This window comes from Lepus europaeus, chromosome 13 (assembly GCF_033115175.1).
Source record: "Lepus europaeus isolate LE1 chromosome 13, mLepTim1.pri, whole genome shotgun sequence".
Taxonomy (NCBI): domain Eukaryota; kingdom Metazoa; phylum Chordata; class Mammalia; order Lagomorpha; family Leporidae; genus Lepus; species Lepus europaeus.
The window spans coordinates 83,322,952-83,334,569 of NC_084839.1; the positions used below are offsets into that span (position 1 = coordinate 83,322,952).

The 11,618-nt window shown below is 59.0% G+C and overlaps 1 protein-coding gene across 1 annotated transcript in view; it reads right to left on the bottom strand.

Annotated features, from left to right (window-relative positions):
• PSD4 (pleckstrin and Sec7 domain containing 4) overlaps positions 1-11,618 on the bottom strand; it is a 35,082-nt gene that overhangs the window by 2,992 nt on the left and 20,472 nt on the right. The window contains exons 3-16 of the mRNA XM_062209831.1: positions 10,913-11,038; positions 10,577-10,652; positions 9,866-10,244; positions 6,797-6,973; positions 6,251-6,331; positions 6,028-6,140; positions 5,743-5,801; positions 5,444-5,533; positions 4,319-4,362; positions 3,828-3,988; positions 2,663-2,733; positions 2,428-2,591; positions 1,873-2,017; positions 1,424-1,567 (exon numbers count right to left, since the gene is read on the bottom strand). Of these exons, the coding sequence (XP_062065815.1) occupies positions 1,424-1,567; positions 1,873-2,017; positions 2,428-2,591; positions 2,663-2,733; positions 3,828-3,988; positions 4,319-4,362; positions 5,444-5,533; positions 5,743-5,801; positions 6,028-6,140; positions 6,251-6,331; positions 6,797-6,973; positions 9,866-10,244; positions 10,577-10,652; positions 10,913-11,038 (1,830 nt within the window). The remainder of the gene's footprint in view (positions 1-1,423; positions 1,568-1,872; positions 2,018-2,427; positions 2,592-2,662; positions 2,734-3,827; positions 3,989-4,318; positions 4,363-5,443; positions 5,534-5,742; positions 5,802-6,027; positions 6,141-6,250; positions 6,332-6,796; positions 6,974-9,865; positions 10,245-10,576; positions 10,653-10,912; positions 11,039-11,618) is intronic.

An 11,618-nucleotide genomic window follows, 5' to 3' on the forward strand; every position in this document is an offset into this window, starting at 1 on the left:
GGGCAGCTGTTGTAGTATAGCATGTTAAGCTGCTGCCTGCAGCACCGGCATCCCATATGGGCACCAGTTCAAGTCCCGGCTGCTCCACTTCCAATCCAGCTCTCTGCTATGGCCCAGGATAGCAGTAGAAGATGGCCTGAGTCCTTGGGCTCCTGTACCCATGTGGGAGACCCGGAAGAAGCTCCTGGCTCCTGGCTTTGGATCAGCTCAGCTCCAGCCGTTAAGGCCATCTGGGGAGTGAACCAGCAGATGGAAGACCTCTCTCTCTGTCTCTGTAATTCTGCCTTTCAAATGAATAAATCTTTTTTTTAAAAAAAATTCATTTTGGTACAAAAAAAATTGAAATCCATGCATGTGAGGGATTATCAGAAAATGTATATTATGAAAAAACTATACAAGGACTTAAATATTTTTGTAGAAAAAAAAAACATAATTCCTTGTAACTCCACTTTCCATCATTTTTTTGAAGTACCATCCTAACGTGCGTGCTAAAGCCGAGTTTCGAAGTCAGGACACAGTCAAAGGTTAGCAACTAAGGGGATGATGACAACCATACCCCAGCATGACAGCCTGCTAACGTGCTCTCTCTTCAAAGGGCAGTCACACTCTCACACCGAGCTGGGAAATTAAAACCCCAGGCAAGGGAGAGGGTCCCCTGAGGCTGGCTCCGGGCAACACCCTCCACCCACCCAGCCTCCGCCCAGCAGTGCAGGTGCTGATCTGTGATAAAGCAGGAGCGGGGAGCCCAGGCCAAAGGGATGGGCCAGACGGGGGCGGGGGAGGCCCCCTCCTCCACCCTCATGCCACACCTCAGCTACCCCTCCTGCCGGGCAGTCCCCCACCCCACAGGGCAGCCAGGCGCCCGGAAGTGCACCGCTGCAGGGCCAGCGCAGACCTGGGGGTGCGGCTGGGTGGGACGGGGGTAGGGGCGGGCCTGGACCTCAATTCGGGCCCTGAAGGGCACAGGGACAAGACGGGAGCTGCAGGTCAACTCGGATGGGAGGTCTGGCATCTCTGTGTCCTGGTCTGTACAAGGGGCACAACAGTGCTCGCCCCAGAGGTGTCAGACCACTAAACGAGACGGTCCACGCCAGTCCCACCAGCCCCAGGCGCCCCACCTGTCACCGGGTCCGCACGGGAGGGAATCACTCAGTTAAAATACAGCTTTTCCTTCTTTTTAGGGAAAGCCAAATAGAAAGGAAAAAACTATAGAAATACTGTCCCCTCTGGGGGTTAGCAGACAAGCGGCTACCACGTGTTCCCCAGGACAAGAGCGGCAGGGCCACGCGCACTGCGCCCGCGGGCTGACCGCTCCCACGCTGTTCCCACGCGGGTGGGACTCGCGCTCCGCCCGGACGCCGCTGCAGGCACAGGGGCGGCCACGAGGGGGCGGCAGAGGGGCGGCGAGCGCGGCAGGCCTCACCTCGTACTCCAGGTACTCCTTTCGCAAGCGGTGCTCCTCCAGCTCGCGGCCGCGGCCTCGCCGCTCGGGCAGCTTCCGCTGCAGGTCCAGCAGGTCGTCGGAGGCAGCGTCTAGGCAATTCTCGTGGGATCGATGCTGCTCCTCCTGGGTGCGGCCGGCAGTAAGGGAAGCTGTCCCAGGCCCCCGGGTTCCCAGCTCTGCGGGCCCCTTCCAGGGCCCAGGCGCAAGGCGCCACCTCGCAGCCCTCCAACGCAGGCTGCAGCCCCGCCCCACAACCCCCGACCCCCGCTCGGGTCCAGGTGCACGGCCCTCCACCCCACCCCCCATTCTTTCCCTCCACCCCACTCCTCCACCCCACCCCCCCATTCTTTCCCTCCACCCCACCCCCCATTCTTTCCCCGGTCTGGTGCCTGCCCGTCCCCTCCCACTGACCCTCTGGGAGGCCTTACCAAGGAGCTCTGGGCTGGGCCCATGGGCAGGATGGGCCGCACGAAGCGGCGCTGGGAGCCCACGGCGGCGGGGAAGGGGGGCGCCGAGTGCGTGGCGGCGGCCAGGTTGATGCGCGCGATCCAGGAGCTCATCTCCTTGGCTGTCCTGCGGGCAGAGGAGGTCAGCGGTCCCCAGGGACACGGGGGTCGGTGCTGTCGCCCTTCCACCACCCTGTGGCTTGTACAGCCATCACGCTGCCCAGGACTCGGCCTCCAGGGACCAGGAGCCCGGCCACCAGCAGCATGGTTGACCCCTGAGTGTGGTTTTCTTGTCTGTCAAATAGTAAAATCCAGGGTAGGGGGGTGGGCAATGGACTTTACATCAGTGCCATAAGTGACTGCTTGGTGGAGACTGACGCGCGGGCCAAGAGGAGGAGCAGGCAGTTCTGGTGGCACCCCGGCATCCAGTGTCCCTGTCCCGGGGGGCCAGCAGTGCTCAGAGGGGCCAGGGGGCCAGGGGAGAGGACACCTGAGGGGTGGCCGCCCAGTGGCTTATCTCCCGCCCCAGGGACTCACGGGGCCTGGAAGAGGTAGAGACGCCAGTCTGCTGTCCGCAGCTGGAAGACGTGTGGCCTCTTGGTGTAGTGGGTGGCCGGGGTGGCCAGCGAGTGGTGCACCCCCACGGGCTCATCCACCATCTGCCCCAGCAGGCTCTGCCCCTCCAGGCCGTGGCTGTCTCCCTGCACAAGACACAGGGGCTCAGGGCAGGGGTCTTCATCAGTTCCAGGACCCTCCTGGGCCACCCTCCTACCTTCAGGAAGTAGAGAACCATCCCTCGCAGTAACGTGTGGAACATCTTCCAGCCACGCTTGCCCCACGGCGCTGCTCCGGGAGCAAAGCACAAGGTGAACAGTGGCACCCGAACCCACGTCCAAACCCACACAACCATGCGCACAGCTCCTACTGCTCCCCAGGGTATGCACACATATACACACACATGGACACACAGTCCCCAGGGTGTGCACACGCAGCACGCCAACACCAGAAAACAGACTCTCCAAACATGGCCTCAGGGGCAAACCAGAACCATCTATGAGCAAACATGGATGTTCCTACAGACCGTTCCCTCCCCTAATACGTGACCATGACCCCACGTGCAAACATCCCCCTCCGCACACACAGTCCCACTCAGGTACCTTTCTGCTCCCTGCAAGATGACCTCATGGTACCCATCTAGAGGGGCCCAAGGGCTCAGGTCCCTGAGCACCCTGGTCTCATGTGGTCACACCTGCTCTAAGCTCCTGAGGAAGAAGAAGGCCTGATTCCCTGTGGTCACATGCAGGGGCCCTGCCCAAGCCCCTGTGGCTTCTCCTAGCCCGTGCTAGCTCCCTTCCTGGTCCATCTGTGACTCCAGATGGGTCGCTAAGGTCACTGCTCTGGCCACGCCCCTGCCCTGCTAAAGAGCAATCAGCCACCTGGGGAATGAGGCCCAAATGCGCTCCCACCACTCCCTTTCACGTTCCCCATGAGCTCAGCACACTCTGCTTGCTCTTCTCTGTGGGGGACACGCTCTGCCCAAGTTCAAGAATGCAGAGCCTCATCCCCTTAGTTCAGGTCAGACACCATCATTCCCCAGAAGTGACCTGTCCCTGTCCCCCTCTCGCCCTTACCACAAAAGTACAAACCCTTCCCCCATGTCCCACACCCCCACACTCAATCCAGCCTCCCCTCACTCAGCTCCTTCCCCCTTGGGCCCCAGACCCTGATATGCTAATCCCTGCGCCACCCCGCCACCCCGGGTCTGGCTACTGTGCCCATCCTGCCCCAGGCACCTGGTGCAGCACCCCACACCATTCCCTCACACTGAGGAAGGAACATAGGTGGTGTCCGCGCACCGCACACTGCACACCGCACACGCCCCCGAGCAGCTCTGCTCTCCAGGCACCGCCCTGTTCTCGGGCAGCACGGACACTCACTCTTCTTGCCGTCGGCGTCCTGATGCATCTTGCGAGCCAGGATGCCCTGCTTGTAGGTGGGCGCTGCGGGGTCCTGGGTCAGCTGGAGCAAGGGGTTGCTCATCTTGCCAGCCGGGGGAGACGGCTGGGCCTTCTCGGGCCTGGCTGTGTCTTCTTCATCCCTGGATGTCAGAGAATCAAGCTGGAGGTGCCGATCGAACAAAGATCACTGGGAGGGATCCACCGCCCCAAAGCCTCAGCACCCTCTCTCCTGCTGGGGAGCCACATCCCAGGGCCCATTAGAAGGAGACCCTCTTAAAGACAACCTACCAATTCCTGGACATGCTGCTTAGCCACACCCTTGCTACTCCTGGCCCCACACCGCTCCTGCCTCTGCCCCATGCAAAGGGAAGCACCATCCAGGGTCCTGCACTTGGTCAGTGGGCAATGGTGAGGTCAGGCCCAGAGACAGGGATAGGGGTGCTAGGAGAGGGGAAGGGGTTCTCACTCACACAGCCCACTCAAGCTTCTCACTTCGGATAGACCAGTAGAGGGCCTGAAACAGAAGCACACAGGTGAGCAGGGGAGACCCAGGCCTGGTTTGGGGGGGGACCCTAAACTGTCTAGCAGAGGTAGGATAGGCAGCATGTGTGTCCCCCCCAGCACAGCTGCCCCTCCACCCATCATCCATCCATCATGCATCCTTATCCATCCATCCAGGCATCCAGACATTTATCCATCATCCAGCCAGCCACCTACTCAAAAAACTACCTATGGAGCATTTCTCATGTGCCAGGCCCTGCGCTGGGTGAGAAGACATGATGATCAAGGCAGTGGAGTCCCTCTGTGTCCACTGGAGTTTAGTTAGGGCTGAGCTAGTGAACGGTGCATGAGTCACCCGTGTGCCATCCTGCCTGGAGAGACCGACTCCCACAGCAAATGCATAATAAGCAAACGAATGCACTTACAAAAAATATAACAAATAGTATTGACATTGATGTATCTTGACTGCTTCTATAGGCCCTGCAGTGCCTAACAAAGTGTTTGGCGCATAGTAAGTGTTCAATAAATGTTCACTAAATAGATGGGAGAGCAAACGACCTACATGCTCATTAAGCGCACACCGTGCACCTGACACTGTGCGAAGCACTTGACGCACTGTGTATCACCCACATAAGGACAGGATAAGGTGACTGTGACCTCCTGGAGGAACTGGCCTTGGCTAGAAATCCAACTCGGCAACACCAGCTCCTGAGGCTGAGCCCCAGACTTCCGCTACATGAATCTCGGTTCTCCATCTACTCAGGGAACCAATGCACCAGAGCCTCTTGGATTTTGCCAGCCTGAGAATCATCTAGAAACCCATTAAAACACTACCGGAGCCACACAGATTGGTTCAGTAGGTCCAGCGCAGGGGGCCTATACATTTGCACGGCTGGCAAATTCCAAGATGCCGTTGGCACTGCCAGCCAGGGGCCAGCAGCCCTTGACAAAGAAACCTCACCCTCCCAGGGGTGCTTTCTGCAGAGCCAGGCCCCAGCTCCATATTCCCCTTGGGTCAAGGAGCCAAGGCTCTGGGTCTGAGACAGGGAGCCCCGGGGTCCCGAGCCCGTCGGGCAGGCCCACTGGTACCACACCTTCAGCAGCTCCTTGGAGAAATTCCCGCCGTCCTGCAGGCCACGCAGGTTGCTTATGAACTCCTGGCAGCTCATGCTCTTCCCAATGTTCTGTGGCCGGGGTGGTAGGGAGAAGTGGGGTAGTTGGCACTCCCTTCCCCGACACAGCAGCCCCAGCTGGCTGCTCCAGAACCTTCTCCACATCCCCCAGGGCCCTGCCAGACCCATCCCAGGCTCTGGTCTTCTCTTCCCCCGCTGCAGCCCCTGACCCAGCCCCACCCGGGGTCCCCCCCCCCCCCGGCACTCTCCCCCATCCTCACCTGTCCGTGCAGGTCCGTGTTAAGGAGCATGACTGCACAGGTCAAGGTGTGAACGGAATCTGCCCGAGAGAGACACGAGTGCAAACACTGTGCTGGAACCCAGACTTCCTTTTCTCCTGTCCACGACAGGTGGGTGACCGCCCCCATTTCTCTGCAGCCCCCACCACACCCCCAACAGCCGCCGCCCAGGGAGCTCCCGCGTGGACACAGGGCAGTTCCGTGCCATCCTGTTCTCGGGTCCCCCCAAGTGCCCCCTGCCCTGCCCTCGGGCCGACGCCTCCCTACCTGCGGAGGGGAAGAGCCCAGGATTGCAGTGATGGAAACGTCTGGAGAACTGGTAGAGGACTCGCTCCCGCTCCTGAGTCTCCCCGCTGAGCACCAGGGCCTGGAGGAAGCCCCTGCCGGGAGGGCCAGGATCAAAGGGAGAGCCAGGCTGGGACCCCAGGACCTAGGCAGCTGTCACTGCCCTGCAGCACCCCCCCCCCCAGAGAGGGCCCAAAGGCTTTACCGGAGGGCATGGTCCAGGCTCTGGCCTCCAAACTGGAAGAAGGTCAAGTACGCCTCAGCCACGGCCTTGCTGAAGTCATTGCTGGGAGGGGAAATGGGGATGAAGCCCGCCCCCGAGGTCGGGCTGGGGTCCCCAGGGCCTGCACACATCACAGAATCAGGTGGAATGGGGGCTGAGCAAGGCAAGGGTACAGCCAGCCTGGACCCCGGGCCCTAAGAGGGTCAGGGGAAGCCAGGTCTGGGATGTTGCCCCTGGAACCCACCCCATCCGTGCTGAGTGGCAGGGACCCAGGAAGGCGGGGGTGGGCAAGGCAGCTGGGTGCAGGGCTCTAAGTGGGGATCAAGGCGTGGATAGGTGGAGGCAGGACAGGTGGAAGGATGGTGGGGGCCCAGGGCAAGGCTGATGGGACGTGAGGTGGCGATGGGGCTGGATAGGGGCGGGACACCAGCCGAGGAGAGGGAGAGGCCACGGGTAGAAGAACCCCACTGGCAGCTCCTCCCCATCCTGCCTCAGCCTCAAGCCTTGCCCAGGCTCGAAGCCCCTTACTTCTTCTGCAGGTAGGCAGCCACGTCAGACTTCCGGAAGCCCTCCAGGCGGTAGAGGCGAGAGGCCAAGTTCCAGGCCACTTTGTCCGTCCTGACACCATTAGCCAGTTTGTCTCCAGCCAGTGGCCTCTGGCCTTCCTCTGGGGTCTCTGCTTGGGGCATAGGGCTCTCGGGAAGCCTGGAAGAGTCATTGGGGTCCTCAGCCTCCCACTCGGGATGGGCCAGCAAGGGCTCTGGTCAAGTGTCCTTGCAGGCCTGTCGCGGAAGGCGGGGACCAGAGCTCAAAGCCTTAGCGCCTTGAATGATGGCCTAGCCACGCAAAGAGCTGAACCCTGGTCTCCCCCAGGGAAAGGCTGAGATGGAACCAGACCCTGGCAGGAGGTTCACGTTCAAGGCCAGGAGGGCTGGAGCTGAGCTGGGTGCACTGAGGTTCCTCGGATAAAGCACAGGCACACTCCACACTAGGTTTGCTTCAGGTGGCAGGTCCAGCCCTTTGAGGACCTGGGGGTATTCTGTCCAACCCAAGGCAAGGTGAGATTGTCTCCCTTCCCTGAGGCTATCTTCACAGGCCTCCATCCGCCCCTCCCCCCAACCCCCCAGCTCCAGCCTCTACTGATAACCATGAAGCCAGGGACAGTGCAAGGAAGGGGCCAAAACCAGGAAGCTTGGTTGATTCCAGGACCGATGAGAGCTGGAAGTCCAAGAGGTGGCTTCCAACCTCTCCCTTCCCTGCCCAGCAGCCCTTACCACAGGGAGCCTGCGTGGTGACCTATGAGGAACGGGAACAGGCCCCAGGCACCCCCAACAGAATCAGAGATCACTCGGGGTCGGATGTCAGGACTCTCGATCATTCTCTACCTGACTCTGTCCACGCTGCAACACTACAAGCAGGCGCAGTGTTACCTGGCTACCTATCATGAATCTTCGTGGTCAGTGCCAGCACAGCTGGGGAGCTGTACAGGTAAGCAAAAGTCGCCTTCATAGGAAGACAGCAGCACCCTCTTCACTCAACGCGAATGGCTGACTGCTCACTGCTCTCGAGGCTCATTGGGGAGAAACCCCACAGACACTGACTGAGAAGTGCAACTGCGAATCTGCCGGGGAGCAGGATTTCATGGAGGAGCCGCAAGGGGCTGCTGGAAGACTCTAGCAATCACACAGAAAGCCCCTGGCGAGGAAGGAATGGTGAGGGTTCAGTGCACGATGGAAGAGGAAGGAAGAAAAAGGACACAACTGTCACGTGGAAAGGGACAGGCGTTTGGCGTGGCAGTTCAGCCGCCACCTGGGACATCTGCGTCCCATGCTGCAGTGCCTGGGCCGGAGGCCCAGCTCCGCTCCCACTCCGACCTCCTGCTAACGTGCCCCCTGGGAAATGGCTCAAGGACTTGGGTCGCTGCCAGCCGCATGGGAGACTCAGGCTGAGATCCTGGCTCCTAGCTTCAGCCTGGCCCAGCCCTGGTTATATGGGCACTTGGGGGAATAAACCAGCAGATGGGAGGTCTCTGTCTCTGCCTTTCACATAAAATAAATAAATGAAATGTGAAGAGTATCATTTGGAAAATCAACTGGTAAAGTCCTAAAATGCACCCTAAAAAACGATGAAGTAACTGGCATAGACATCTGGCCTACCAGTCAGGACTCCGAGTCAGGGCGCCTGGGTCCAATGCCTGCCTCCAGCTCTGCACTCCAGCTTCCTGCTAGTGCAAGCCCAGGAGGCAGCAGCGATGGCTCAAGCAGTTGGGTTCTGCTACCCATGTAGGAGGCCTGGATTGTGTTCCCAACTCCCAGCTCTGGCCTCAGCCCAGCCCCAGCCACTGTAGCTCTGTCTCTCTTTATTTACCTCTCTTTATCTCTCAAAAAAGAAAAATGAAATGATAAAAAGAAAACTCAAGTGATTGAAATTGTTACTAAAATAATATCTAGATAAGGGAACACTTTAGAAGAAAAAAAGCACTATGCAAATACAAATTGTCATGGGATTGTATGTTTTAAACATGTGAATTGCGTGGTATGCTAATTAAACCTCAACATGGCTATATATATATATATATATATATATATATATATAGGCCATTTAAACGATCTTTATGATCTCACAGAAAATCAGGCAGGCATGAATGAAGTCTCATCAGACCAGCAAACTCACACTGGGAAAATTAAACTTCCCCCACTGTGTTAAATATCAGAGAAAGTAAACCTACTTACATAATATGTAGTGTCACTTACCAAGACAAAGCCACAGTTAAATCTTTTTTACTACGATAGTATGGTTCTCACCTCAGCTGGACTTCTGCACTTCTGTTTTGGGTCGGATAAACTAACTTCTGTTAACCCGAACCCTCCCTCTGTGGATACTGAGACTCCTCTGGCTACCAGGCCTCTAAACCACAGAAAGACGGTTCTTTGGTTTCTGGCACTGAGTTTCTCTGTCACCGTGAACCAAGGATTAGGGTGGGAGTGGGGTCACCAGTCCAGTTACTACACATTAGGTCCATGACCTGGGGAAGTGCTGGATCCTCCAAGCCTCTTCCATATGACCCCTATTCAACCAACCAGAAACCAAACCCCTTACCACATGCAGATTATAGGGCTGGCAGGCGCAGGTAGACCAGCTGGCCTACTCCTACCTGGGGCCAAAAACCAAGATCACACCATCCTCCTATGGGTCCCATGATCCAGTCCCTCGGTCCCAACCAAACCTCCCCTTGGGGAGATCTGAGCCAACATCCTGGGTCCACACTCTTGTGGTCTCTCCCAGATACCTCTTCAAATTTAGAGCAGTCTATAATCCCCACGCCACCAGCTCCGCTCTTGCCCCCGTCAGCCTGCTTAGCTCCGATCCCATTGTTCTGGGCACAGGGCCAAGGTCAGATTCCCTGGGGCGCGGTTCTCTCGGCTCTGTCTGCTCTTGAGTCCCTGTGTCTTTAAACCCTCCGGTCCTGGAGCCTACACTTAGTCAAGTGTCAGTGTGTTAAACCCCAGTGGGCACTTCTCATGCTCCATCCAGACCAGGGGATTCTTAACCACAGCCGCAATTAGGAGCCAGAGAGCCAGGTGGTGGGAGACTCACCTTTCGGCAGAAGTCAAGGGCACACTGGGCGGGCCGCCTCCAGCCTCTGCAGTGCTAACCGTGTCTTTGCTCCTCGATGCCTCCTCCGGGTCAGCGGCCTCCCCTGCCTCCACTTCCCTCAGGGAGCTCGGCTCTGTCACGTCCGTGTCCAAGAGCAAAGAGTCTGAGGCATCCGGTGTGCAGTTGGGCAAAGCGCCTGAGCCCTGGCACTGGAGCTGTGGGCCAGCCTCCTGGGAGGCCGCCAGGCTGGGCATGGGCCCGGGGCCTGTGCTCTCAGACTCGGGGCAGCTGGGCTCTGGCAAACAGGCTGGGCTCTCCCAGGCGCCGGGGAACACGGTGCAGGGAGCAGGAGGCTGGGGCCGCCCAACCTCCCTCTCACCTGAAGAAGAGCAGAGAGTGAGGCGGGCACAGGGCAGGAGGAGGGCCTGGGCTGCCACCTCCAGAGGCTACCTCCCTGGGGCTCCTCCCCTGGAGCTGGGCAGCACGTCCTGCCCCTCGCTCAGCCAGTGACCTCTCCCACACAGAGGCAGGGACTCCCAGGACTGGAGCCCGCGGGCTCGGGACTTCTGCTGAGAGCAGTCGGACCCAGGCACCAAAACTTCCCCGGCTTCTACACACTGCTTCACTGACTGCACAGCCCAGAACAGGCACCAAATCCTACTCCAAATCCCAAAGCCTCCCAGATTCCCAGATGCTCTTACTGAGTCTCACCTCTCTCCTGGGAGACAGGCACCTGCTGCCAGGAGGGACCCTCTTCCATCCGACAGCCCTCGGGGCTGGGTGGGGCCTGTTGAGAGAGACACGGGCATTTCCATGAGCCTTGGAGACGCTGAGAAGAAGGGAGATGCTGGGAGTACACAGGGAATCGCCCTCTCCTCCCCCTGGCCCGACAATGTGGGTTGCAGCCTGGGCCTTCTGTCCATGAGACCAATCCCGGGTAGAGGACCCGCAACCCAGTGTGCAGGGGCTCAGCCCTAGAAATCAGTGGCTTCACAGTCCTCCTTCCCAGGTGGAGAGGGTGAAGCCCAGAGGAGGGAAGTGACTTGCCCAAGGTCGCACAGGATGTGAGGCAGGGACGAGGTTGGAGCTGAGGCATCCTGGTTCCCAGGTCACCATCTCGTCTACTTTGGGTGCTGTGGGGGAGGCAGGGCCCAGCCCGTCGTCCAGGGAAGTCTGAGACACACAGAGATGGACAGAAAGAGAAGAGGGGGATTGGCCAGAGGGAAACTGCTCCCAGGCCCTTTCCCACACCCCGAGACGTACTCCCTCGCAGTCTGCCCAGATGGCCCTGTTTCCAATGGGTCAGCTTAAGGAGGGGCTGTGTTGTCACAGGGACGGCAGTGGGCCCTGGGTCCTGGGCTGGGTTGGCTCTGCTGCTCCAGAATGCAGCCAGCTCCCAGCTTCTGGGGTGGAGCTCCCAGGCTTCCCTCTGAGCGCCTGGTGCACTAGAGCAAGGTCCAGGGAGAATGCACCTGCCCAGGACAGAGCCCCGACCACCCCGTCCGGGGTCCCCCTCCAGTACTGGGAGCTTCCCTGCTTAAGAGCCCTTGTCCACTGTTCTGTGGGAACTGAGAGATTAGAAAGTTACGCCTCGCCCTGCCATCTTCAGTCCCCTTATCTCCCCAGGCAGCCTGTGCTCCCGATGGTCTCCGTGACCCGGCCCCCTCCCCGCTGTCATATGGGTACAATCTGTTGAGGCTGGCCAGGGGAGAACAAGGGGTGAGCTAGAAGTAACAAAGTCCTCACATCTCTT